Here is a 24933-nt window from a genome sequence, read left to right as displayed (position 1 = left end):
TCTCTATTCTGTTCGAAATGTCCATTCAAGCTGTCTGTTTATATGCATGACAATGGTCTAAATGCAATGACTGGAGAATAGATTTGACCAGCATTCTTTTTATCTTCACTGGTGAGTTTAATGTATTCACAGATAGAAAAACAATTTAAAAAAAAAAGTGCCAAAAAGCAGAAAAAGGCAAAGGTGATGAAAAGGCCCTTAGCACGTTAGAAAATTATTTTAAATCCAATAGATATAAATCTGCTAGACAACATATGTGGTGAACAGGAATACAGAGACTGGTTGTCTCCCGCTATACCATATGCATAGCTAAGTAGGTCTGAAGTGCATACTGATGAGAGAGTTGTGGTTTGCTCTTCATTTCTCTGCCTTCATGACATGTGGTGGATAACCTGAACCAGAGATTTGGTATAATGACGTATTCCTCAAACACCACTGGTGAGGCCTCTCCTCTGGCAGGCCCCATGCTGCGGTCAAAGGGTACCTTTTTTGTGCAGTAGGCACCCAGAGGTACCCTGGGAGCTGCACACCAGTGAGGCACTCTCCAAGACCCCCTTTCTAGTCTTGTGAAACAGGCGGACAGGGGCTACAGCCCCTTTCCATGCAACAGAAAGTCATACTGTGAGATCTACTAGAGCCATGACAAAGAATACACATAAACAACAGTGTAAACTCCATGTTCCTTTACTCTTATGGTGGATGCTGTGTTTCACTTACGCTCTTCAATGCCATATTCTGAAATATGGTTGCAAGTCCCCAGAATAAAGATTGTAGATTTTAATCGAAAATGAAAGCTCTGAAAATTTACCTTTCATCCATATTTTATTTCTGCAGATTTAAATCATAAAGTGGACCTGTTGACATTTAGTTTTCACTAGCAGACTACGACAGTTAAATCTACACTAAATTGCAACAAGAAACATTTCTTAAGCAACTCAGAAAGCTATAATTTGGGTTATTTTTTTTGTCATCAAACTGAGACCAAAAATAACAAATTGACAAATGTCTATGCTAGGCCAAGTGCAATAGAGAGAGCAGTAACATCTCATGGAAGTAATTCAACTAAACATATAAAAATAGAACTGGCCTTAAGGAAAACTGAATTTTTTCCTAACTTTACAGGTGACTGCTGAGGGAGCAAGCAACACACTCATTTGCATGCCTATCTGTAAAATGGTGATAACAATCCACACTTTCTTTTGAAGTACTTTTAGAACCAGTTGATGAAAAGCACTGTAGAACTGAGCTTTATTATTAATAATAATAATATAGATTAAACCTGGACTGGATGCACATTTCTCAGAATTGCACCAACCAAATAACAGACACATAAAGGATTATACTTCAACCATTCCCTTTCAGGGAATGATTTTCACATTCCTTCCCTTATTCTCTTGGCACTAGTCTGGGGCTAGACTGCAAAACAATGACCCACCTAAGAAGCACGACAATGGGTCTCACCAACATCCATTATTCTTTCCATAAATTTATACTACCCAAGTGCTAGTTTTAAGGTCTTGGTCATTTACCTGTCTGTGAGAAAGTTGCTCTTTCAAGCTCAGATGCCCAAGCTCTGGAGAGGTCAGTGTGGCTTGAGCTTGCTCCAGAGCAGCCTGCAGGGCTCTCAGCTCAACTTCAAATTTTTTCATGTCCTGTAACACATTTGATTCCGGGATAAATAAGGAAAAAACCAACAAACCCCAAACCCACTATAAATACATCTGCCTGGATTTTGTAGCAACACCCCTTATACACAGTGTCCAAAATAATTCATACTTTTAACAATGAATATTAAATGTTTAAAATATTAGAACAAAATACCAGTCAGTCTATGAAAAGAACTCTCAAAGCCACAGTTATTTTAAGTATTTCCTCAATCTCAAATAACAGCATGTAATTTGTAAAGCTAATTTCATAAAGTTTGAGGTCTAGAAAGCAACTCAAGATGCCTTATACTCATCTTCCTGTGATAACATAGGGAGTAACTCTTATCTTTACAGTCTGCTCCTAAAGACCACTAGCAGTGGACTCTCATTGATCTATACAGACAACATATTCCACTATTCAGTAGTCTTTTTTTGTAGAAAGCTTATTTTCTGGTGGTCTGACATGAAGTTATTTCTTGTTGCCATTTCGATCCTCAACTTACAGCTCTACTAATGACAGACATGAAGAAAAAAAGATATTCTTTCTGAATACATCATATGTTAGGCTAATCCATTGTTGTGCATCTTTTCTACAAATTTATACACATATCACAATCATCACTATCCTCTGTTCTTTCTACAGTAGATCCACATCTTTCTTCAAGCATGAAAGTGGCACAACGTGACCAATTGGTAGAACAAAAGGGCTGCTTCACATACCTCACAATTATGTATTTTATTTTTTGCATGCTATTTTGTTTTTTTCACAATGATGTGACATTGTTCACTCGTGTTTTTCCATGATCCACATAATTCAACTTCATAACTTTCAACAACATGCATCAAGCCAGTAATTCCTCATTCTGAGGAACACATACCTGGTTCTTCCTCTCTAATTTTAACAATTTGCCCCTGTCTCTACTGAATAACAGCCCACTTTTTTTTCAGGTAGTCCCTGTATATTTAGTGTTGTCTAAGCACCCCAAAAGCAGCGATCTCTAAACTACCATCGAACTCATCAATGAATATATTGAATAGCACCAGATCCAAGAGAGAACCCTGCAAAACCCTATTTGATGTATGCCTCCTTTTGGGCTGTGAACCACCGATAATTACATACCAGGTAAGTTTTCCACTCAGCTTTACATCTAGCCATCATATTCTCAACCAGATAAGCTTATTAACTGTGTTAATAACAATATCATGTGAAGCATTATCAAAGTCAAGATATATGACATATTGTACATTTGTATACAAATCTATTACTTTCATATTAAATTTGACACTTTTTATGAGATTTTATTTCTTCATAAATTTTGTTGGCTCTATTAATCTCTAGATTTCCTTTTAAGAATTTACAAAAACACTAAGAGGCTTCAGTTCATAAACTGTGGGTTACTGATTTGTGTTTTTGCAATGGAAAGAAATCTTCTTTAAATCCTCTCTGTTACATTGTTATGGCTGCTGCAGCTGCACGATTTCTGCTATGTCCTATAAATGGTGTGAAATAAGAGTCAAATGTGGAGAAGGACTGTTTTCACTTTAGCTGCAATTATCTTTACAATCAATGACAGCCTGTTGTCTTAGTTACCTTAGTTTTCCCATTTAGTAGTGTGTAATGGTAGCAGGTGACAGTGAAGAATCCCTACAAATATACTAGCTATACCATTCCAATATTCATTTTTTTTCAGAATTATTGCATCAATTTAAAAAAAAAAAGTGGGAAAAAAATTTTCTCACCCTAAGGGTAAGAGCAAGCAGAAGAGAGAAGAGACTTACATTCCTTTCCCTGTGTCTTGTGCTAGTTTTCCATGCCCTCAAGGATTGCATAGGCATAATGCAGAATTACGTTAAAAATATACCCACATGGAAGAGCTGTACAGAAATATCAGGGACATGAAAAAGCACATTCATTCTTTACACTGCTCTCCCTTGGAGAGGCAAGTCCTACATTATGGAATCCTTGCTTGATCCAATTGCTGCTGATCTGAACTAAAAGACAGCACGCTTTAGGTGTCTTTTAAGAGAAAGATAAAGGAAATGGAACAGTGTAAATGCCAACCACTTTTCAAGTATCTGTACATAGGTGTTCCATGCCATTTGGTATACTCCATGATGCCAAATAGAGCCATTCAGAATGGCAGATATGAGAGCATCTCCAGGACTCTTGTCCCTGTCTGGAACAGCACCTGAAGAGAGGATCTCAAATGGTACAAGATACCTAACTTTAGACAACATGATCATGCCCTTTATAGACCACAGATAATCGGCACTACTAATAGCCTCAGAAACATGATGCACATACCACTTTTGCTGTCAGCTAGCATTAGAAAAACTTCTTTCATGTACCTTGGCAGCATCTTGAAGATTTGGGAGCCGCACTTTGATAACTTGCTGTAATTCCTCTGTTCGCCGCCCCAGTTCCAGCACTTGCAGTGACATTCCTTCAGTACAGTATACACTTGCCAGATACTCAATCCTCTCACTCATGGCCTCAAGATCACCATGAATCTCTCCAGACTCATCAAGCATAGTCTAGATGGAGATATGAACAAAAAAAGCCAGAGCTGAGTTTCAGATTAAACATATCTTTAAGCATATTCCTATTCCGCAAGCTCCTCAGACTGTGCAAATCTATAAACATATAATTAAGTTCTACTGATTTCCTATAAGACTCAGACAATATGCTTAATTCTGAACACATGCTGAAGCACTTCAGGTTATGGAGACTAGGAAACAAAAGTCAGGAAGCTTCAGTAGCTATACTTACCAACACATTCATTTTAGCATTTTGCTATCTATACACACCTGCCTGTAAAAATGTAATATACACAATCTATGGATAAGATTTGTTCTGGAGACCTGATGTACCTAATAGGAAACAGCAGAAAACACTTGGGTGAAGTGTTGTGGCAGGGCAGTAGTCATCAATGCTGCCTAAAATGTGGCTACCAAAGTGTTCTGTGGGATGATATTGCTTCAGCCTGTATCGCCATCAATGTTTGAAGTGGGAAAAAAGCCACAGCAAAAACAAACCAGAAATGCTATCTCCCGGCTATCCTCAGAATAAAGTTGCCTGGAGGTTTCTATTCAGAATAAGAAAGCATAACATATTACTTGCCCCAATATAAGTCAATGCAGCTGACAGTTAGCTAACATATATATATATAAAACCATAATTAATGCAGTATTACTTCAGCATTAGTGAGACATGATCAGCTGACGATGCTTTGACATCACATGGTCATATAAAACTGGGTAAGATTGAACCTTATCAAACTCCTTCTCCACTGATCCCACATTGATACATTCCACACAGAGACACGTATGAACAAACTGCACTGTCAGAAAGACAGGAAATCACTAATGTGAGGCGTTCAGGAGCAAACTCATCCACTGGGTAGCAATCTGAGAACATCTGGTGTGAAACTCACCGGACAAGATCAAAGGCTACTCTAATTTAGTGTACAGGAGAAAGAAAAAAACACCCAAATGGAAAAATCTGGTTAACTAAAAATTTTAGAGTAATACTATCTGCAACAAGGTACTCCGTGTGACAGAACTACAGTGTACAGACACACTATTCGGTCAAACACTACTATGAAGCCAATGTACTTGAGCAAACATGGAAATCAACTTTGAATCATGGAGTTTTATTGAACAAGAGATCTTAATTTCAGTCTTCAAAACAACTGTTCAGAACAAATTAATCAAGTTTAGGATATGAAGAAACAGCAATGTAGCATTTTAAGACTTTTGTTTTAAATCAAGGAAAGGAAGCAAAAAAGGTGTATGAAATACAACTTCACTGCTTAGGAAATAATTTATACACTGCCCTTTAAATTTCATAGCACGTATAATCACCTGGTAGGCTTTAAACTGATCACGAAGCTGAGAGGAAGAATTCCATGTTATACTACCATGCACAAGGATATTTGCTTTTTCAATCCATTTCAATATAAACTCCAACATGTCATTGTATTCTTCCAAGTGTGAAGCAGCCTGGAAACAAAAGAGAAGTCCACTTAAGCCTAAGATGTAATTCTATACAGCTCTTAAAGAATGATAACATTAATTTTATTTCATTTACTAATTTTAACTTTGGTATCATTTTAACAACTTTTCCTTACGGTTGAATCTAAATTAATTCTTTCTGTATTTATGGAGTTAAAATAAGTCTGCTTGCAGCAGCAAACATATCTGTTTCAGATGAAAAAAGGCACTATAAGTATGTAGGTCACACTGGGAGAGTGCAGTGATCCATAAATATATCCCTGGAGGGTACGCCTCCTGCATGTATTACAGCCTCACACCTAAGTTCTAAAATACCTTCTTGCTCTGTTTGTGCCTTACTGTGAACCTCCTTTATGTCATTCCTTATTTTTCTGTCTCTTTCTATGTCATCCCCCAAATCACCTTTTTTAAAGACCTGCTTTGTTCACTCTGCCTGTCATATTTCCAAAAAGAGAAATGCTGCCCTTATTTCAAATTACAGGAAAAAAGCTCTGCTTTATGATTCATCCAGTTTCTATTTAGCAAAGTATTCCTTTGTTTCATTTTTATTCTCGCTTAGCAGGAATAATTTCACTGATTTTCATGCATGTGTCTTGTATGAAGGATGAATCAAATCCTAGGTGACTGAACTGTACACAATGCAGGTTTCCTTGTGCATCATTTTTAATGAAAGGAAGTGGATTTCTTGCTGCTGAACAAAAACATCTTGCTAGTTAAATCCCTTCACCAAATACCTTTGAACTCTTACTTTAATAGTAATTTTAGTAATTTTTGATAGCAATTTATGCCTTTTTAAAAACAACTTTTCAAGGCTGATAACTATTAAGTAGTTATCCTTTTCAAACCTTACAGAAGCTTCTTTATGCATGCAGAAAAAAAGAGCTCATAATTTTTCAGGATATCGATGGCTCTGCATCCACTTCTTTGCTTTTAGATAGACTTTTTTAGGAGAATAACAACTAGCAAAAAAATATATGAGTTTCAGGTACTTTGAACCCCAGGGGACACATCTTAATGAATAATGTTTATGCAAATTTTCAGGATTTGCAATCAGAACTACATGATCTAGACTTTTCTATTGAATCTGCAAATTATATCAATCCTTTATAGACTGTGACTAGACTAAAACCTTTTTTTAAAAAATTTATTTCTTGAAATGCTGCAAGTATACATAACACTGATAAGACAGAGGCCCTAAAAAGTCCAAGATACTATTTCATGGCATGCTAGTGTTCATGAGAAAGTCTATAATCTTTTCAGGGCACCAGAGGAAACAAGGAAGAGGATATTAAAGCAGCAGCATAGAATTATCCCAGCTTCCTGATCTGATCTGTCTGTGCCTCTCTTTGAGGTGTGATGCAAACCCTGACTAATAATAGGCAGTGTGCCAAAGGAATAACCCTTCTTGCATAACTACAGGAAGGAGAAAAAAGAAAAAAAAAAAAAAAAAAACAGAGTAAGTTTGAATGCTCCTTCTGCTTCTGAAAGGAAACAGCAGAAATTATTTGAGATCATACCTGACTGAGCTTGGCTGCTCTGTACTCAGCCTGCCGTATGGTCTGTTGGTGCAGAGCAGTGAGCTTCCCTATCCTGTTAGCCAGCTGCTTAGCCAGTGGTACGTTCTGCTCTGCAAAGTCCTGGACCGATGCATCTAATTCCAACAGCTTTATATTGCAGCTGTCCAATTCTTCACCGAGGATCTAGACAGAAAAACAAAAAAAATCAGTGATCCAGGAAGCTGTAGCTTTCTGGTTGATTACTTCTAGTCCAACTTTTACACCCTGTCCAAAGTCACCATACTATGTTCCATTTTTAATCTGGCTGGATACCAACAATGCTTGTCTAAGCAGGAAGGCAGAACAGCAGGATGTTTGGTCATCTCTAAAATGTGTGCCATTATTCTTTCTTCTCTGATTTCCTGGCTGAAATAGATAACCATTTTTCCTACCATAGCAAAAGACTGAGTCACTTCAGAGTGACATTAACTGTTCTTGGCCATCTTACTGTGTTCTTGAAATGAATAGTCAGCACACATTGCCATGACAAGGATTTTATTTATTGGAAAGGGGGGTTGTTTTGTTGCTGTTTTAAAATAGACTCTTAAAAACTCAGAAATATGGAATTATTCATTAATGCATGATAAAAACTTTCACTTTTATTTGAAACTTGCTTTTTCAAAACCTGATCTTGACACAGGAACAGTCTGGACCACCTCTGCAGAAGAATTTTTTGTGTGTGGTACATACCTAACATTACAAAAACCTACAAAAAGAACCAAGAGTCCTTAACTGCACCAGTTGCACTTTACCTTATTACTGCACCAAATGATATGACATGCACTACAGGGTAAGTAAAGTTCTATTTATTGAAAGTAAAAGTGTACTGTAAAGAAAGGTGTTTTCAGACTGGAAATCTCTTAGACTTTCCCAGAATGTAGTTTTAGTCTTTATTTATCTAGAAGGAACAGCATAACTTCGTCCACCTTTTACTCTCAGCTACTTCCTACAAGTTCTGCAACTCACTCAAGGAGCTCTATGGGCTAGTTTGTAAAGAACATACTTTTCAAATCAACCCTTATTTCTGTCCATTCTGCTGCTGAACTACACTAAAAAATGTCATACAAGTCTTCAAAAATACAACACTGGCATGAAGTGAGGGTCCCAAGTCAGAAGAATTTATGGTGTAATCAAATGAGGGAAGCTTCGTCTTACCTTCTGTTCAAGTTTAGCTTGTGCTATATCATTTGTTTTCTTTTTCAGTTTGGAAAGAATGGCATTTAGTTCATTTGCTATCCCTTGTATTTTCTGACCAAACTCTTGATTCAATGTTTTAATTTGCTGAGTTTCTCTTTCTTTGGTTTGAATCTGTCAAAAAAAAAATTAAATTCAGTAACCAGAAATATCTCCTCCTGTAAGGAAATCAGCTTTTAAATAACTTACTTTAATTTAAAGGAAGAAGGTAATAAACCCCCTCTATATTGTCATAGTTTCACCACACTTGGATACCGTATTTCACCAAGATACAGGTATAAGGAGGGGCTAGGTATCTGTAATGACTTTATCTGCTATGCTTTACCTGATCCTGTACAGTCACAAGGGCCAGCCCAACTTCTGCTAAATGAAGAGACAGTTCAGAAGGCAAAATGGTGTAAAGCCCCAAGTACTTATTCTGTTGTTGTTCAGCCATTTTTTCAACAGCCTGGCGATGAGTGGCTACTTCACCAAGGAGAGACTAATGACAGAAAAACAGTATTGTTAAGAATAAGGGAAAAACCTGTTTGTGGAAACTTAGCAAATGCAGAGATCAAATGCCCCTTGTGACAAAGCAAATGGCTTTCAAATTTTCAATTACTTCATAAAAAAGACATTTTTTCTTGGGATTCCCTGGATTCTTATTTATGATTTTCCACTTCTCTGTTCCTGTGTGACCACGTGTATATAGAAAATATCAAGTTTTCAGCACCTCGAGTAAAATGAATTTATTGCATTTTGTTGCTTCCCTCCCTTCCCCAAATTGCTGAGATGAAGTGCCACATTATGTCCATTCACATTTTTTATAATTCCTCCATATTCAGATGAGAGGAGAAAAAATATTTAATGATATGCTAGTACATAAAATTGCATAAATGCAAATATTTAAATACATCTCAAAGATCTTTACAATAAGGTCCTTCAGCCCATCAGCTACTTCATGTTTTATGAATCTGTCTAGTGGCTTACTCCAAAACTAATGAATATTTGAATAATTTGAATTCATGGTGGTTTTGAGCTGATTAACATTCACTAGCTGATTGCAACAAAGATAAATATTGTTATTTAGAAATTGACACATTCGATATACCTGCAACTCCTGAAGCTGAGTATCCACTTCTACATCAGGGCTTAATAAATATTCTTTTGTTTCCTGGATCCAGGACTTCACACTATTAATCTCTGCTTCAACCTCCTCACGCTCCTTCAGCTCCTGTTTCACCATTTTCATGCCTTTTTTTACTTTCTGTTGCATACTTTGGAAACAAAGAAACACTAATTATTTGTGAACAATTAAGCAATGTCTCAAACCACTGCTTTGTAAAAAAATGTTGAATAATGATTGATAATGAAAGATAAAGATTGATAGCAACAGACTACTAACACAGCACACTTACATTTCTCATGCTTATTCCAGTTCCTCTTAATTAAATTCCTTTTAATTAGCAGTTTTAGGTATTTTGACATTGAACACACAATTCTTTTGAGAAATGCAAATGTTTACAGCACAGATGCCTTCACCCAAGCTCATCACCACAGACTGCCAATATTGTCAAGTGGACAAAGCAGGCAATTCTAGGGCATGATTTAGGATGATTCATCATAATTCTAAAAGAAACTTCTAAAATAGGTCAGAAAAACTGCACCTTTCTGTCTATTTCTCTCCACTAACCAGTGAGAATTGACCAATTCAGATATGGAGATGTATAATAAAATAATGTGAGACAAATTCCACCCCTCTTTGATAGTATTTGCATTGGCAGAATAGCTAGCATAAGGCATGGATCAAACATCTGAGCACCAGTTTTGATCCAGGGTCCTATTTCCACAGTTCAACCATGACAGAATTTCCATGCTTTCCTGATTGCTATTCTACTGTAATCAGTTGGGCATGCCCCTAATGTATTTCCACAAGCTAGGTGCAGGGTTTACAGTTTTTCCTCATTCTTTCTGTCTCTCCGTCTTCTGACTGTGGAGATCCAGTTAATGGTATCTTAGTGCAGTTATGAGGTGGATATGAGTCCTGAAACTTAGCTATAACACTTCCTTCTTTATACATGCCAGGGAAACATTTTAGATTTTGATAAAAATTCATATAACCACAAGCTGAAATGTTAAAATAGGGTTTTTTTTGCATGTGCATTACATTTTATAGGATACCTACTTTCAGTACCTTAGTACTTCCAACAGGGGAAAAAAATGATAATCTAAACTTCAGATAAAAAAAGTATTTCAACATTAATTAAAGATAATTCAAAATTGAACTGATGCTTATTTTAAATATATTAACTAATATTTATTTTAATTCTAGACATTGTTAATGATAAAACATGAACTCTTGTTAATGAATTGTAAGGTATAGTATTCTAGTGAAGCTTTTAAAATATGGCCTTACTTATGGCATCGATCTTGCATTGCTTTGACTTCTTGCATGACTGGTAGTTCCTCCTGAGCTGGTGGTTTTATTTCCACATCCTGAAGCATGCTGACAGCATGCTGTTTGAGCAGGCTCAAAGATGACAGATGGTGCTCCACCTCCAGAAGGAAATTGCTGTGGTAATCCAGGAGTTCCAGAAGCTCTGTCTTGGATGCCTTTTCCACTGAGCTTTCTGGTAAGCGACCTTGTAATTGGTCTATCGCTATGGTAGCTTTCTCAATCTATGGGAAGAGATGCAGTCTTATGATATTAAAACAAGTGATATTAAAAGAAGCCTGGTACCTTTTTGGTACAACTGATACCGAAAAGGTGCTAAACCCAGCACTGTACATTTAGATGGTGTAAAACATTTGTGGCATAGGGCTTGTGCAGCAGGCTCTACAGCAAGTCTAAATCTGTGCTTTAATGTGCTAGATCTATCCTGCTAGTCCTAGCTCTTCATAGTGGCCTAGTCCTTGCTAAGGGACATTTTGTCATATTTTTTTAGCATTTATTATCTTTCTTGCCATAGGATTTAGATGACTACCCCAGGGCAGACCCATATTTGGCACAAGTCATATGTTTAACAGAAAGATGACCCTCTTCCAGAGAACCTGCAATCTGAGCATAAAATAAAGGACAATGACAGATAAAGAGAGGCAGGTATGATATAAGGATAAAGAAGAGACACGTGATCAGTGAGCAATGATAGGCAATAGTATCACTGCATAAACTTAGACATAGCAACTTCATACTCTTCAGGAGAAGAAAAAAAAGAGGTTGTCAATCTAGAATGGACCACCTGGGGAAGGGAAATATAGAGGATAAGATTCTGAAGAACCACCAGAAACCAAAGCAGCTCTGTATTTAGTACACATGTATGCATATAGAAGGCGGCTTGAAGGCAGTACTTCTAAACTTACATCTTCCATAGTTTTGTTTTCCCCTAGTGACCTGAGAAAAAACAGTTATTCCTGCTATCTACTTTTTCTATCATAAGATGATTAATAAGGCAGTGTAACGAGTGAAAACCTATGTACGGTTAAAAGGGGGAATTTACCAAGACTAGAAGTTACCTTATCATTAAAACCCTTCCATTCCTGCAGTGCATCTTCCAAAATTTTCTCTTGTTCTTCGGCTACATTCCGGAGCCGTGTCCAGCGCTGCCAAACAGTTGTCATGGATCTACTTATAGTTGCCTTACTGGCATCATTGCTGACTTTTTCCAGCTGTGAAGCCTTTTCTTCTAGGGCTGTGATCTTCTCCTTGAAAGAATTCACTACTGACACAAGAGTCTGAAAAAACAAAAACAAGCACTGTTATTCTCTTTCCCAACACAACTCCTAACTATTCAACACACTTGCAGGCAGATGAGCGACTCTCAGCCACTGACGACAAAGAGGAGGCATCCTACTTCGCATGATGTGCTTCGGTCTCACTTTATTTTTCATATTAGCTACAGATACTTGAAAGACCTGGTCCAAAGTGCAAACACTGTGGAAGCAGCAGCAATCTGGTGTAATCAGATTTTTATCTTCCTTGTTAGCACTTTAAAAGGGATGTAAATGAGTATTCATGACCATTCTCCTAGCAAAGACTGATTTCTATTATAAAGTCTAAAGACGATGATCATCTGTAATGCCATTTTAGATGTCCAGGAGTATCAGAATTTTCTCATGAAGCTGGCAGACATGACATTACTCTTACAGGAGATTTTTGCCTTTACAGAGACACAGCTGGAAACCAGGCAGGAAGTGTGGACTGTCACTACCTACCTATATTTAGGCAATTGATTAGCACCATAAATGCTAGAGGAGAAAGTAGTTGTTTTAAGTTACATCTTTTTCTTTTAGACTAAACAAAAGTTAAAATTAATCCCCCGTCCTTTCTGTCCAAGCTAAACTATTACATTTGATCCAATGTAGATGGGTGTTTGTATTATAGAAATAGAATATAGGAATGTAGGATACACAATTTTGGGATTTACACACCCAAGACTTTTAGGAACCTCTTGGTTTCATCAAGTTCTCTACAGTCATAGGCACAGAGACAGACATTACGCTTGAAAACAAGTAAAAATATCTGTCCCAGACATTCCACAAATAAAATGTGTGCTATGTGCAACAAAAAAAACCCATGCCTTGGTGTGCTATGACACAGTTAAGTGATACAGGAAAAGAAGTGAAAGCTAAAAATTAGGTTGCCACATGTAGGGATTGACATGACATACATTTATTCTCACCAAAGGAAAAGGATTTCACATAATTTTCAGGACCCTACCTTATGTGTTAGCAATTTCTCTTCTGCCTCATGAGAGGAAACAGCTTTAGCTACTGAGAATTCAGATAATTTTTTCTCAGCCTCATTCATCACTTCAATAACCTTCTGTCTTGCTGACTGGTACTCCTGCCACTCAGAAGCACACCTTAAAAATATAATTCCAGAAAGAACAATTTAATACAATATAAACCCATTTGAAAATCAATAATATTGTTGCATCTAGTTTTCAATGTAGCTGCTTAGTTTTGTTGCTATGCAGTATTTTCCAAGAAAACCAAAGGTTATTGAGAAAGAGTATGCACAGAAACATATGCTCCCAAGTTTCAGCTGTGCCCTGCAGACACAGTTTGATATTACCCTGATTGACTTTTCCTCAGTGATTTTGTCTAGGTTGTGTTCTAAACCATTGCAAGCTTTTAGAATCCAGGAATAAATAATGTAGTTATGGTGGTTAAAAAAAGATTTCCTTTTAGTTCAAAATGTCTGCTTCCTTTTAATTTGTTTCTGTGTAGGTCTTATGGCAGATGAAATAAGGGACAGTAATTTCTTAGTTGTCTTCTCAGTACTATTCCAAGCTTTATACAACTTTATCATAGCTTCCTCAGCATGATGTATCTAGGCAGTCAGTGGCAGAGGAGAAAACAGAATCCAAGAGCTCTGAATCCCAATATCCACTTCTCTCATTAGTAGCACAAGCAATTTACAAACCTTAAATTAATTTTTTGAACTCTTTCTTTCATCATCAACAAGGGGGATCATAAAATGAAAGAAAATATTTTTTTTAAAAAGATTAATATACCTTTGCAACTGCTCTTGCCAAGTTTTTGCTTCTTCCTTTGTCCCTTTCGACTTTTCCTCCACTGCGGCTACATTCTGCATGAGCTCCTCTCTTGCTGTGGCTTGGATAAAAGGCTCTATCTCAGACACAAGTCCCTGTAATTCCTTCAAATGATTATTGAGCTGATTTTCTGTGTTGAAAAATTCAATGTGGTTCCTTAGATTCTCCTCAGAACTCTCAACATCAAGACCATTTCTTGCTAAATGTAGAAATTCCTGAGCATCTTCAAGCCAGTCATTTGTTATCTGCATCACTTGGCAGTATCTTTGGCAGAGGCTATATAATTTATTCAGTGTAGCCTGAAATAAAAGGGAAAAATCATATAGAGGGTCACAGAAGTCAAATTCACAACAGTAACAAAAATACCATCTGCCAAGAGTGGATTTTCCCTATGCTTGCTTTCTTTTCCCTTAATTATATCTAAAATACAGGTCTGGAGAGACTACACTGAAGAAGATTTTGAGTGAGTTTGCACTTTTACATGCAGGTATCAATGCATATTAAGGAGGTCTTTCCTGCATCCCCAATCCCCCCTAAATCATCCATGACAACAGGCCACAACTTAAGTCACTAAAAAACCAAACAACAGGATTATTAAAATCAATCTTTTCATGATGATTACAAACATCAAAGCACACAGCCACCTTTTTCACCTAATGATATTTTGGGTGCGCTAACCTGTCTCACGTGTATAGCTTCTTGAACTTCACCATCTAGTTCTGTCAGCTCAGCAAGGGTGTTTTCCAGGTCAGCAGGTATCAGCTCCTTTGCTTTCATATACTTTTCTTTCTCTTTACTGCTCAGTGCATTCATTATTCTCAGGCTTGACTGCACTTCTTCTTGATGTATCTGAACCTTTCGGATTTCTTCTTGGATGCTTTGCAGTTTGAGGTCCAAACTTATTGTTCCATTAAGTTCTGTTTTCACCCATCTCAACCAGTCGACTGAGCGGCAGATTTCTGTCTGGAAATCTATGCTTTGCACAAGTCTGTTCTCACAGTCCATCACAGTGTCACTAATGGCAGCATGCAAAGACTTTAGTTTCTCTTGCCAAGACTGCACTTGATGATTTGTTGTCTCATATGCAGATGAGTCAAGCTGAGGAGAAAGGGCTTCTAGATGTTCAGTTATTTGCTTCAGAAGACTTCCTGAGTCTTGCAAGCTTCCCACCAGAGAATGGTATATTTTCAACTTTTCTTCTATTGGGAGGGTTTCTTCATTGACTTTAATCTGCTCCTTCTTCACTGCCTCTAGTTGTGTCTCAAACTGCATACACATTTTCTCATGCTCCTGACATGCTTCTATCGTGTCTTCCAACAGACTGATTTTCTGTTCTGTTTGCCTCTTCAACTTGTTATACAGCGTGACAAGTTTTAACATCTCATCTGGTTGCCATGGCTGGCCAGTGCTTCGAAAGGCCTCCTTCTTCTGGTTGAGTTCATCCACTGCGGCACCAAGGCTTATCACCTCACCTAAGAGATCTTTGTAGGTCTGCTGGAGTGACATGGCTTCTTTGGCTGAAACAGCACCTGGAGCTTTGTCCGTGTTAATAAACTGATCTTCTAGCTCAGTCAGAGCTTTACTTGTCAACTCAATCAGAGATACATACTCTTTTCTGGCATAAATTGCTTCCTGAACCTTATATAATTTTTCCTTTGCCAGAGCAGTGACAATACTGAATTGCTGAGGGAGAATGTTAAGTTTTTCATCCAGGTAAGAATGATCCACTTCATTAAGCGATGGCAGGATTTCTTGTCCATCTCTTTGCAGTGCAAGTAACAGATTTTCATATTCTGGAGATTGCTCAAGAATCTGTTGATATTTTGCCAAATGGCTGTGTAGTTCAGAGTTTGAATTCATTACATTGACTTCAGGGAATGTGATAATATCACCTTGTTTTAGCCAATGGCAAGCTTTATCCAGGTCTTCTTTGAAGTATTTCCTAGAAACCATATTTTTCTCCAGTTCTAACAATCTCTGGTTACACTTTTGTAAAACAGTGTCGTACACATTCTGTAGCTCTTGCAGTTTACCTATTACTTCACTCTTCTCTTGTTCTGTTGCTTCTTTCATTAAATCCCTTCCTTGAGCCCACAACCCCATGACTTCATTTTGATAGGCCTTGAGGTTAGCCTGGGCATTCTTACAAGTCCTGATCTGTTTGTTCACATCTTCAGGCAACAGACAAATGTGTTCTGGAAAAGTTACCTTCTTCTCATGCTGGTGAATTTGGTTTGTAGCCTGAAAAACTGCCATGAGAAACTGGGTCTTTTCAGACAGTGCTTTATTCAGGTGCTTTCTCCTCTGGCCAAGCAGATCACTGAGGCAATCTACATGGTGCTGTGCATCAGAAAGTGCTTTCTGCAGCTCCTGCCTTTCATTGAGTCCTAGGTTGGTCATCACCCTGTCAGCATCCTTCACAAGTGTCTTCAGAACAAGCTGTTTGGCTTCAAGCTCACTGCAAATGGTAAGATGATCCACCAGGAGACTCTGAGCCAAATCTGGAGGAGGACTCTGGTTAAGAGCCTCTGAGATACTAGGTTGCTGCTCCTCTGCCCATTCCATTAGTTCCTGAAATTTGGAATGCACCAAACTTAACTCTTCTAAGGTCGAAACAGAAACTTGAATTTTCCTTTTGACGAGGTCCTCCAGCTGAGTCCAGCGTTGCTCAAAATGACCATATTGCTCCTTTACTAATTCTTTGTCATCAAGATTCAGATGTTCTATCATCTTCTGTTTCTGATCTTTCAAATCCTCCAGAGCAAATCTCCTTTCCTGTAGTGCCAGTGCCAATTTTTGCAAAGCTTCAAGGTGCACGTTTGTGCTTTCAGCATCTGATCTGTTATCAGAATGGACAGGACAGAAAAGAATTATTAGATCCTATCTCAGGACAGACTTTCAAAAAATGTCAGGATGAATGATAAGCCCACTCTATAAAAAACTCAATATGTTATAAATACCTACAGTTTTCAGATTCTTTTGAAGATACCTGGCTTGAATATTATCTTAAGAGTTTGTTTGTATTCCCCCTCATTTCGTCCACAATACAGTCACCAGGCCATATGAACACAAATGCTACAGACCCTACTGGTTACATTGTTTGTATAAACAAGAAGTTCTAAGGTTGAAGTGAATATTATTCCACGACAGTGATGGCAGCAGTAATAGGTTCTCACAATTTTACACACCTGGTGTGTTTCTGCTAAACAAAGCAACTGCAATAATTTCACTGCAGCAACTAAGCTTTTACATAACAGTCTAATATATAAAACACAATATCACAATGAAAAACACAGTAATAACAAAAAAAAGTTCAAATAAAATAGTAAAAAGTTTTGAAATACCAGAAAATGCTGTATCCTGAGATGGGTGTGATCAGTACTTGCCTTAAAGACAAACACCGAAGATCTGGCTTCTCAAATTCTCTTTATTTCAGTATAAGTAATTGTCCTATATTTAATAAGTGAGGCTTGCTTTTAAATCAAGCATGGAAAAGGGGATTTTTAGTGGATCCAACTTAAAGACACTCAGTAAACAGCTCTTTTAGCTTAAATGCACCAAGTAGTGCATGCTACTCCTTTTTTACCTAGCCAGGTTGTCCCACTCTTTTGTGAGCTTTTCCAAGAAAACTTCAACTACATTCATGCGATCATGGTAATCCCTTGTTCTCTGCAGATCCTCCTCCCTCTGTATGAGCAAACTGTGTGCCTGAAGGCAGAGGTCCAGCCACTGGTTGCTCAGTTCCCCTATTTCCTTGTGTTCAGGAGATTCCTGTCCTTGGGTTAGTTTGTTCATTTTCTCAGTCACAGAGGTAAGAGCTGACTGCTTAGACTGTAGCTTCTGACTGAATTCCTGAAAAAGATACAAGTCAGAATCAATACAGTGACACCGACTCAAAATTATAAGATGGAATTAAAATACAAACTTGAAATAAGTAAGTAACCCAGGCAAATGTTGTTCAGATATAAGTAGGAAGAAGTGCCTTCTCTCCTCCACTGTCCTTCCTCCCTATATCTTTTCAGGTGAGGACAGGTTAGTTATAGATGTGAAAGCAAACTGGAGAGGTTTCCAAGTGCCAGGGATAACCAGAAATCATGATCAAGTCACACCTTGTTGTCCAGGCTTCTAGGCTAGTACAACTACCAGCATACACTAAAATATTTGAGATATTCTGATGAGACTCAGACTTTTAGCAGTCCTCTTTCTAGCTCATTTTTTCCCTTTGCCTTTTTCATTAGAGACTAAAAATAGGCAATAGAGTCCATGAGTCAGTGAGCCCACGTATCCATACTTAGCTTTGTTCCTACTTCTAAAATAGAGACCATTATCGCTGTCATTACTGAAACAAAGCCAGTGATTAGCTAGGTATGATTACTATTTGAGTTAATAAATTCCAGTAAATAAAAGTCCATCTGCATACACATTTCTTATTCTTATATACATTCTTCTAAAAGAATATATAGTATACTGACAACTGAAACTAACCAAATATATTTCAGTAATTAAACGTTAACTAGTGAAAATATAACATTATCTGAAATTCTAGTTCAATAACTGTAACTAAAAAGCCATGCCCAGCTCCAGCACCTTGCTGGGAAAATGTGTTTTCACCAAGATCTGGTAGTGGTTCTGGAGAAATGGTGCTACTGTCCAGCTCTGCCTGATTCCATTTCATCGCTGCTTCAAATGGAGTTAAGCATCTTCCTTTACCAGGGCAAATTCAAATGAAAAATACATGTCATGTCACATCTGACAGTACAGTCTGTGCATGCCAGTCACTGTAACCCAAAGATCCTGACTGAAATAATGAAGAAATACAGCACTCCTGCTTCTTCCAGGACACTTACACTCACTGCTGGTGTAACAGCTTTCAGTCCACATTTTGCTTAGATATATTCAAGGGCTATGACATTGTTCAAACACTTGTCTAGAATAGACATGAAGAAGAAGTGCTATCTACTTTTCACCTAACTCCTGGCACAGCAGGAAAAGAATACAAGCAAAATCTAGACAAAAAACGCAAAACCCAAGCATTTTATAATTTAGTGAAGAAATAATCTCTTTTCCTGTTTCTTCCTATTACTTTGCTGATGTTTGTGATGTGTTCATATTGGCAAGAAAATTCTTTTCTCTAATGAATAAGAATGAGAACTGAAGGCATTTGTTTTATCATTAAATAAGTAGCTAAGTAAATTAAATTGAGTTCCTATCATACCCATTTTCCAGTAATTTTTAGAGTCCAGCAACACTGAATAGTTTCCTAGACTAATTCTGAAATAGATCTAAATATTTGAGAATTGAAATCAATCGCCGAAAGCAAGCACAAGTTGCAGATCTTATCTTCAGGTCCACTGTGATCAGCAATTAGCCTAGCAGAAGTGAAGGCAAATAAGAGCAGTAGGCTGAAAATTGTTTACTGTTAAAAGTAAAAACAAAGCCAGTAAAATATTAAATTATAGTGGTGGGGTGTTGTGGTTTTTATTTGGTGTGTCACCCTCTATCACCACCAAGGAAACACTCTTTCCTCTGCCTTCTTTGCTACTGCTTAGACCATATTAACATTTTAATTAGACCATAAATTATAATAATATCAGCTACAGGATGAACTTCTTCCTTAACTTCTGTTCTTAACCCAAAGTCTCCTTACCTTCACCTGGAGTACCATATTCTGGGCAATGTTTAGCTCCAACTCTGCCCGTCTCCTTTTCAAATTCTGTAATTGTTGATCTGCATCCTGGAAATATATCCAGAGCTCAGCTTTCATTTGTTTGATCTCTTCCCAACCTTGAGCCAAGTACTGTGAGTGCATTATCTGCTGCTCAATCTAGAAGAAAAGAAATTAAAAGGAGTAGGAATGCTTTAATGCATCTATTTTTGGAGAATGGAGGATGAATTCCATTCTCTCTCTGAGCACAATACTGTTCTAAAGGAAATTTCTGCACTAGATTCTGAAGGGGCTAATATTATCCACAAAAAAAGTCTTAACCTTCAAAAGTCATAAAAATCAGACCTATCAAAGGAAAGCTGTGGAAAGAGAAAATGAATTATCATTCACCCTTGAGAGGCACAAGTATATTTATGAGTATATATATTTCAATGTGTTCTCAGTCTTCTGGTAAATCTTAAATTACACAGAAGTACCTAGAGTTACCTTCTTTTAGAGCTTAGAGAGTTTAGTCTCTTGCATGCCAAGAATATTGCTGGACTATACCCTGTATGCCTTTGCAATAAAAGCTTAAATTAAACACTTTCATTTATTTTGCTTAGCTCTGTTATTCTGCCTATATGCCTTTTGTAAAATGCCAGTAAGAAGCATGCTTACCGGATCTGAGCCCATCAATCACCTTAAACCAATAGTCACACAGCTTCTTTTGCTCCAAATACAGTAAGGGCGCCTTTAAGGTTTAGACCCTCAACCAGCTTATTATCTCTCAGTGCTGTACCATCTGTGATTTCTTAAAAATGTTTCACTGCTTTAAAGGAGAATCTTATTCTGATGCTTGGGATGCTTTTTCACTATTCAATATTTGGACTGCCATTTTTTTGATGGCTTACTTGGATTTGCACCATTTGCTTCTCTGGTATGGAATACTGCTACTGTATATTATTAGATTATTACTCTTGGTAGAACTAGTTTCAAAGATTTGGTTGCATGTCTGTGAAACTAAATTTTTCATGTTTATAACTACAGCAATGCTCAAAATGTTTGTTTTATAATCACTTTTTTAATACTTTTATTCTAAAACCAAGAATTAAGCTATTTGAAAACTTAAAAATTCAACTATAAATTCATAGACTGAAACGCACTTGGATTTACAATACGGATATATATAAATTTTGCAATTACTATAATCAATGTATTAGTATACCATAATAAGAATGTCAGTCTACTGTTGAATAAATAGCAACAGTAAAATATGTCTAAGCTTTAATAAAATACAGAGGAGAACAGACTCAATTGTGGTTTATGAAAACAAACAATTCGGGTCAGGTTTTCTTCTGCAGAATGCTATTTGTGTGGCTATAGACCAACATCTTGTAACATTGTCTAAGTACCTTTAGCAACCTTCATTGTGTGTTTTTGCATTACTACCAGGATGGCAATGAGAAATTAATAAATAATATTTTTTAAAAAGCAGAAAAACAAAGAGGAAATTATTTGTAAACAAAATATTTGGGATGAAAGTAAGAAGACATTTCTTTAAACCATTACCCAATATGACCTTTTTAAAAGAGGACAGATCAAGGCAGTTAAAGCTCTAAGTAGGATTAAAAGAGGGTTGTTGTGATTATCTTGTACCGTTTGTTTTGTTTGTTGAATATCTGCTGCTGTACTCTTCACTGTGGCATCTGACAGATCACACATGGAGCACAGAAGATCCAAGTATGTATTGGCCTGCTCCTGAAGAGCCCGGAAATGTTTTACCTGAGGAAGATAATCACCAAATAGATTCTGAGGCAATAGAAGTAATCTCTTTAGTATTTTTACTTTACCTTATTATTTCCAAAAGATAAAATGTAGACATGCTATTTTATTAGGTAAGTCTGCTCTGTCATAATTTTGGAAAAGAGTAGCTCTTTAAAACTCGATTATTATCCAATGATCAAAGTGCTTAGTGACATTACCTGGCTTATTTCTTTACAAAGTGTTGGCTAGATAGCACACAGTTTCAAAGAGATGACTTACTTTCACTAAGCAGAGCTAGCAAAAACCCTGTGTGTTTTTTCATCCATAGTTGTTTTTCACTTACAGTATTCCTTTTGGAGCTGGGAACAAACACGGAGGCTACACAGCCCTCTGAGGAGCTCAGAGAGAGTATATAATTTCCATTAATATAAAGCTCTTCCCTGAACTCACCTTATTAAGGATAGCTGAGCATTTTCAAATGCTGAACTTTTACCTGCTTAACTGCATCTGTCAGGCTGAAAGGTGGCCAGGTAGTTGGCTTTAGTTCTGACTGTACTGTAGACAGCCAAGTCTGGCACTGTTGTAGGGTATCCTGATGATTAACATGCTTCTGGAGTTCGTGTTCCAAACTCTGATACACCTAAAATAAAAATTTTAGGTCTAATTTTATTTTAGTTCATTGCATTTTCAAATACTACTACTGGCCCTTGAAAACTGCAGATAAAACAGAATTAGTACGGCTGTTTTTTCTAGTCCTTGTACATAAAAGTATCACAACATGAAAACTCCTTAATCTCTCACTGCACATTGATAATTTGCGGAGATGATCAGCAATATCTAAGTCATAGCTTCTAGAAGGAAAAAGAGAAAAAAAAGATACAAATGAACATTACCTTTTACATCTGGACACTTGTGTAACACTTTGCCATTGATCTAGGATGAGGTTTTAGCTATCTCTACAAATCTTAACTATAAATTCTATTTTGGGGGGGTTTCAAATTTCTTGTGTTTTTTGGTTGGTTGGTTGTGTTTTGTGGGGGTTTTTTGTGGGTGTTTTGTTTTTAGAATATGCTGGCTTGATCTCCTAACTGGATTAACAGAATGACCCAGCTAACCCTTCTTAACTGTTTTACTAAGAGAGGCAGCATTTCCTAGCACATAATTAAGACCTGTTATGTACACATGCAAACTGTTGACACTAAGAGTATAATTTGCTCCCTAGTTTATGAAGTAGGAATAGCCCTAATTGCTGGAGCATCTCAGAAGCTCCTGTAACATGAAGGCAGGGAGAATGTGGAGAGGTTAAGGTGAGAACTGACAGACAGCTAGTTTTGCTGTCTGCAAGGCAACACTGGGATCACAGGAATTCAACTAGCATAGTAATGAGGAAGTGCTACATTATTAACCTGTAGGCTCAATTTAAATGCAGAGAAAAAGTTTATACCACTTAAAGAAACAGTTACAGAAATAACAATGTTTGTCATTCTTAAATGGCATAATTATATATTTTTTTAAACCAGACTTACTCTTTGGGCTGTACTACATATGGCAGAATAGCTGTCCTTTGTCCCCTGAAGATGGCTTTGTATGTTTTGCTTAAATTTTGCTTGAAGATGTTCTGAGCATTGATTGATAAGGTAATCACCTTTACTCTTCAGGCTGTTCAAACGATCTTCAAATCCTGCAATTTCTTCCATGATAGCCTAAGAAATAGATAAAATACTTTAAAAGAAGTATTTTAAACTTAAAACATCCCAGATTTTTAGATGAGTTTTTGTTTCTTTTTCCATAAACATTCTTTGTCATCAGATTTGGAAAAGGTTTTCAGACAACATGTATTGTTGTAGTCAAACTATTAGAGTGTATACTCGTAAAATCATTTCCAAAAGTCTGTATGTAGAGACCCCACACAAACATCAATAGCAGTGCAAACATCCTATATTTATACTCCAAGACTACCCTTAATCTTCCTTTCTTGCATGCTTTCCAGGGCTCTACCAACTTCTCTCGTGTCTAGTAATGAGGAGTAAATCTGATGCTGAATCATATCTTATTCCATAAGCTCTTCCACTGCAGACAGTTCTTTCAACTGACTCTGGTGGAGCCAAACTTTTATCTAAGGAGGCTACTTGAAGAATATCACACTAATCACAATTGGTTGAAAGTTTTAGTCACTCTCGGACTTCTAGTTTCAAGGAGTGGGGGGATAATTTGGATTTTTCCTTTATCTTCTAGAAAACGTAGGCTATTGATGTAGTGAATGATTATCATTAATAGCAACTATAATGATATCTTGAATAAAAGCAATGGAGGAAATGTTACAATGTAAACCAGGAAAAATAAAATAAAAAATGTAAAATACTTTTTTTAATTCTTAGATGTGCCAAAGACAAAAATGCCTTTGGAGTAAAACAACCCTAATCTGCTTTTTGTGGTCTATTTCCTGGAACATCTCAGCAAAAATCTGCCACAGAATTTAGACCAGTGTACAACAAAGCTCTTGTGCAGAGGCAGTTTCATCCAAGAAACAAGACCATAGATGTGTTGACCGCATGAATGACACTGATGTTTATTTACATATTTAGCAGTAAGAGGAATAATATTGGTAAATGACAAACACCTAGAGCACTTGAGTGGAGATGCAGAAGCAAAGAAGAAAATCTATTTTACCAAACAAAGGAAGCTTACCCAATAGCAAACTCACCTTGTGATTAGCTAGTTGCTGAGTGATTATTTCAAGACTGTTACTCTCCATGAGGTCAGGGCTGACCAGCCTGCTGGACATATGTAATAACCATTTCTCCCCTTCTTGCAAATCACTGTTGTAATCCTCATGTTCTTTTACTCTCACCTCTAAGGCTTCAACATATGCCTGCAGGTGAACAATAACCAAAATTAAATATTCAGGTAACTACAGGAACGAAAAACAAACAAACAAAAACCCACTAGGAATTTGAAATTACAGTAAGAGAGTTATCTTCTAAATTTATATTCCTCTGAAGAGCTCTCACATGATTAGACATATTCAAAGGGATAACTTGTGTGAATAAACTCTCTGGTAGTGAGCAGTGTTTTCACTCAAGGTGAAACACCATTAAAGACACAAGAAAACACCAAGGGTCTCCTTAATTTGAAAAAAAAAGAACACTGTCAACTTGACATTAAGTTCACTTAGAAACAGATAGAACACAATCTCTCAGAGAGTGTGTACTACCTACCAAGTGTTACGGTTGGGTCCCTGCTGCTTACAGTGTTGGCACACTTGCCTGTGATCATGCAAGCAAATTAAGAACACACACATTGAGGTAAAATGTATTCATTATTTTTAAGAAGGATTTTTCATAAGCTTCTTTACATTTAAGTCATTACAACCAATGCAACAAATATCAGCTTTTGGTACAGATCAGGGAAGTATCTGTAAATTAAAAATCAACTGTGAAAAAATAAGTCGTCTGCTGCTAGTGGATGGATTGGCAGTTAAAGGTACTTAGGTCAAACATAAGTACTAACATGGTTTGCAGAGCTTATCCTTGTTAGGAGTATAACCTATTAAAAGATTTAGGAATAATCATACTTTACGA

At 37.0% G+C, this 24933-nt stretch overlaps 1 protein-coding gene across 5 annotated transcripts in view; it reads right to left on the bottom strand.

Annotated features, from left to right (window-relative positions):
• The window catches only part of SYNE1 (spectrin repeat containing nuclear envelope protein 1), a gene marked incomplete at its 5' end in the record, with an annotated part of 299290 nt that overhangs the window by 105710 nt on the left and 168647 nt on the right, over positions 1-24933 (bottom strand). For all 5 annotated transcript variants that reach the window (XM_084262132.1, XM_084262133.1, XM_084262136.1 and 2 more), the window contains 18 exons: positions 1530-1652; positions 3996-4181; positions 5511-5648; positions 7178-7360; positions 8372-8524; positions 8736-8891; positions 9501-9666; positions 10806-11068; positions 11903-12121; positions 13107-13251; positions 13906-14243; positions 14623-16783; positions 17531-17796; positions 19592-19768; positions 21245-21370; positions 21846-21992; positions 22879-23055; positions 24057-24224. In XM_084262132.1, coding sequence (XP_084118258.1) covers positions 1530-1652; positions 3996-4181; positions 5511-5648; positions 7178-7360; positions 8372-8524; positions 8736-8891; positions 9501-9666; positions 10806-11068; positions 11903-12121; positions 13107-13251; positions 13906-14243; positions 14623-16783; positions 17531-17796; positions 19592-19768; positions 21245-21370; positions 21846-21992; positions 22879-23055; positions 24057-24224 — 5292 coding nt within the window. The remainder of the gene's footprint in view (positions 1-1529; positions 1653-3995; positions 4182-5510; positions 5649-7177; positions 7361-8371; positions 8525-8735; positions 8892-9500; positions 9667-10805; positions 11069-11902; positions 12122-13106; positions 13252-13905; positions 14244-14622; positions 16784-17530; positions 17797-19591; positions 19769-21244; positions 21371-21845; positions 21993-22878; positions 23056-24056; positions 24225-24933) is intronic.

This window comes from Gallinula chloropus (assembly GCF_964237585.1).
Source record: "Gallinula chloropus genome assembly, chromosome: 3".
In the NCBI taxonomy this organism is placed as follows: Eukaryota; Metazoa; Chordata; class Aves; order Gruiformes; family Rallidae; genus Gallinula; species Gallinula chloropus.
The sequence above is the reverse complement of the archived record's forward strand: the minus strand, read 5'-3'. Positions and strand labels throughout refer to the sequence as shown.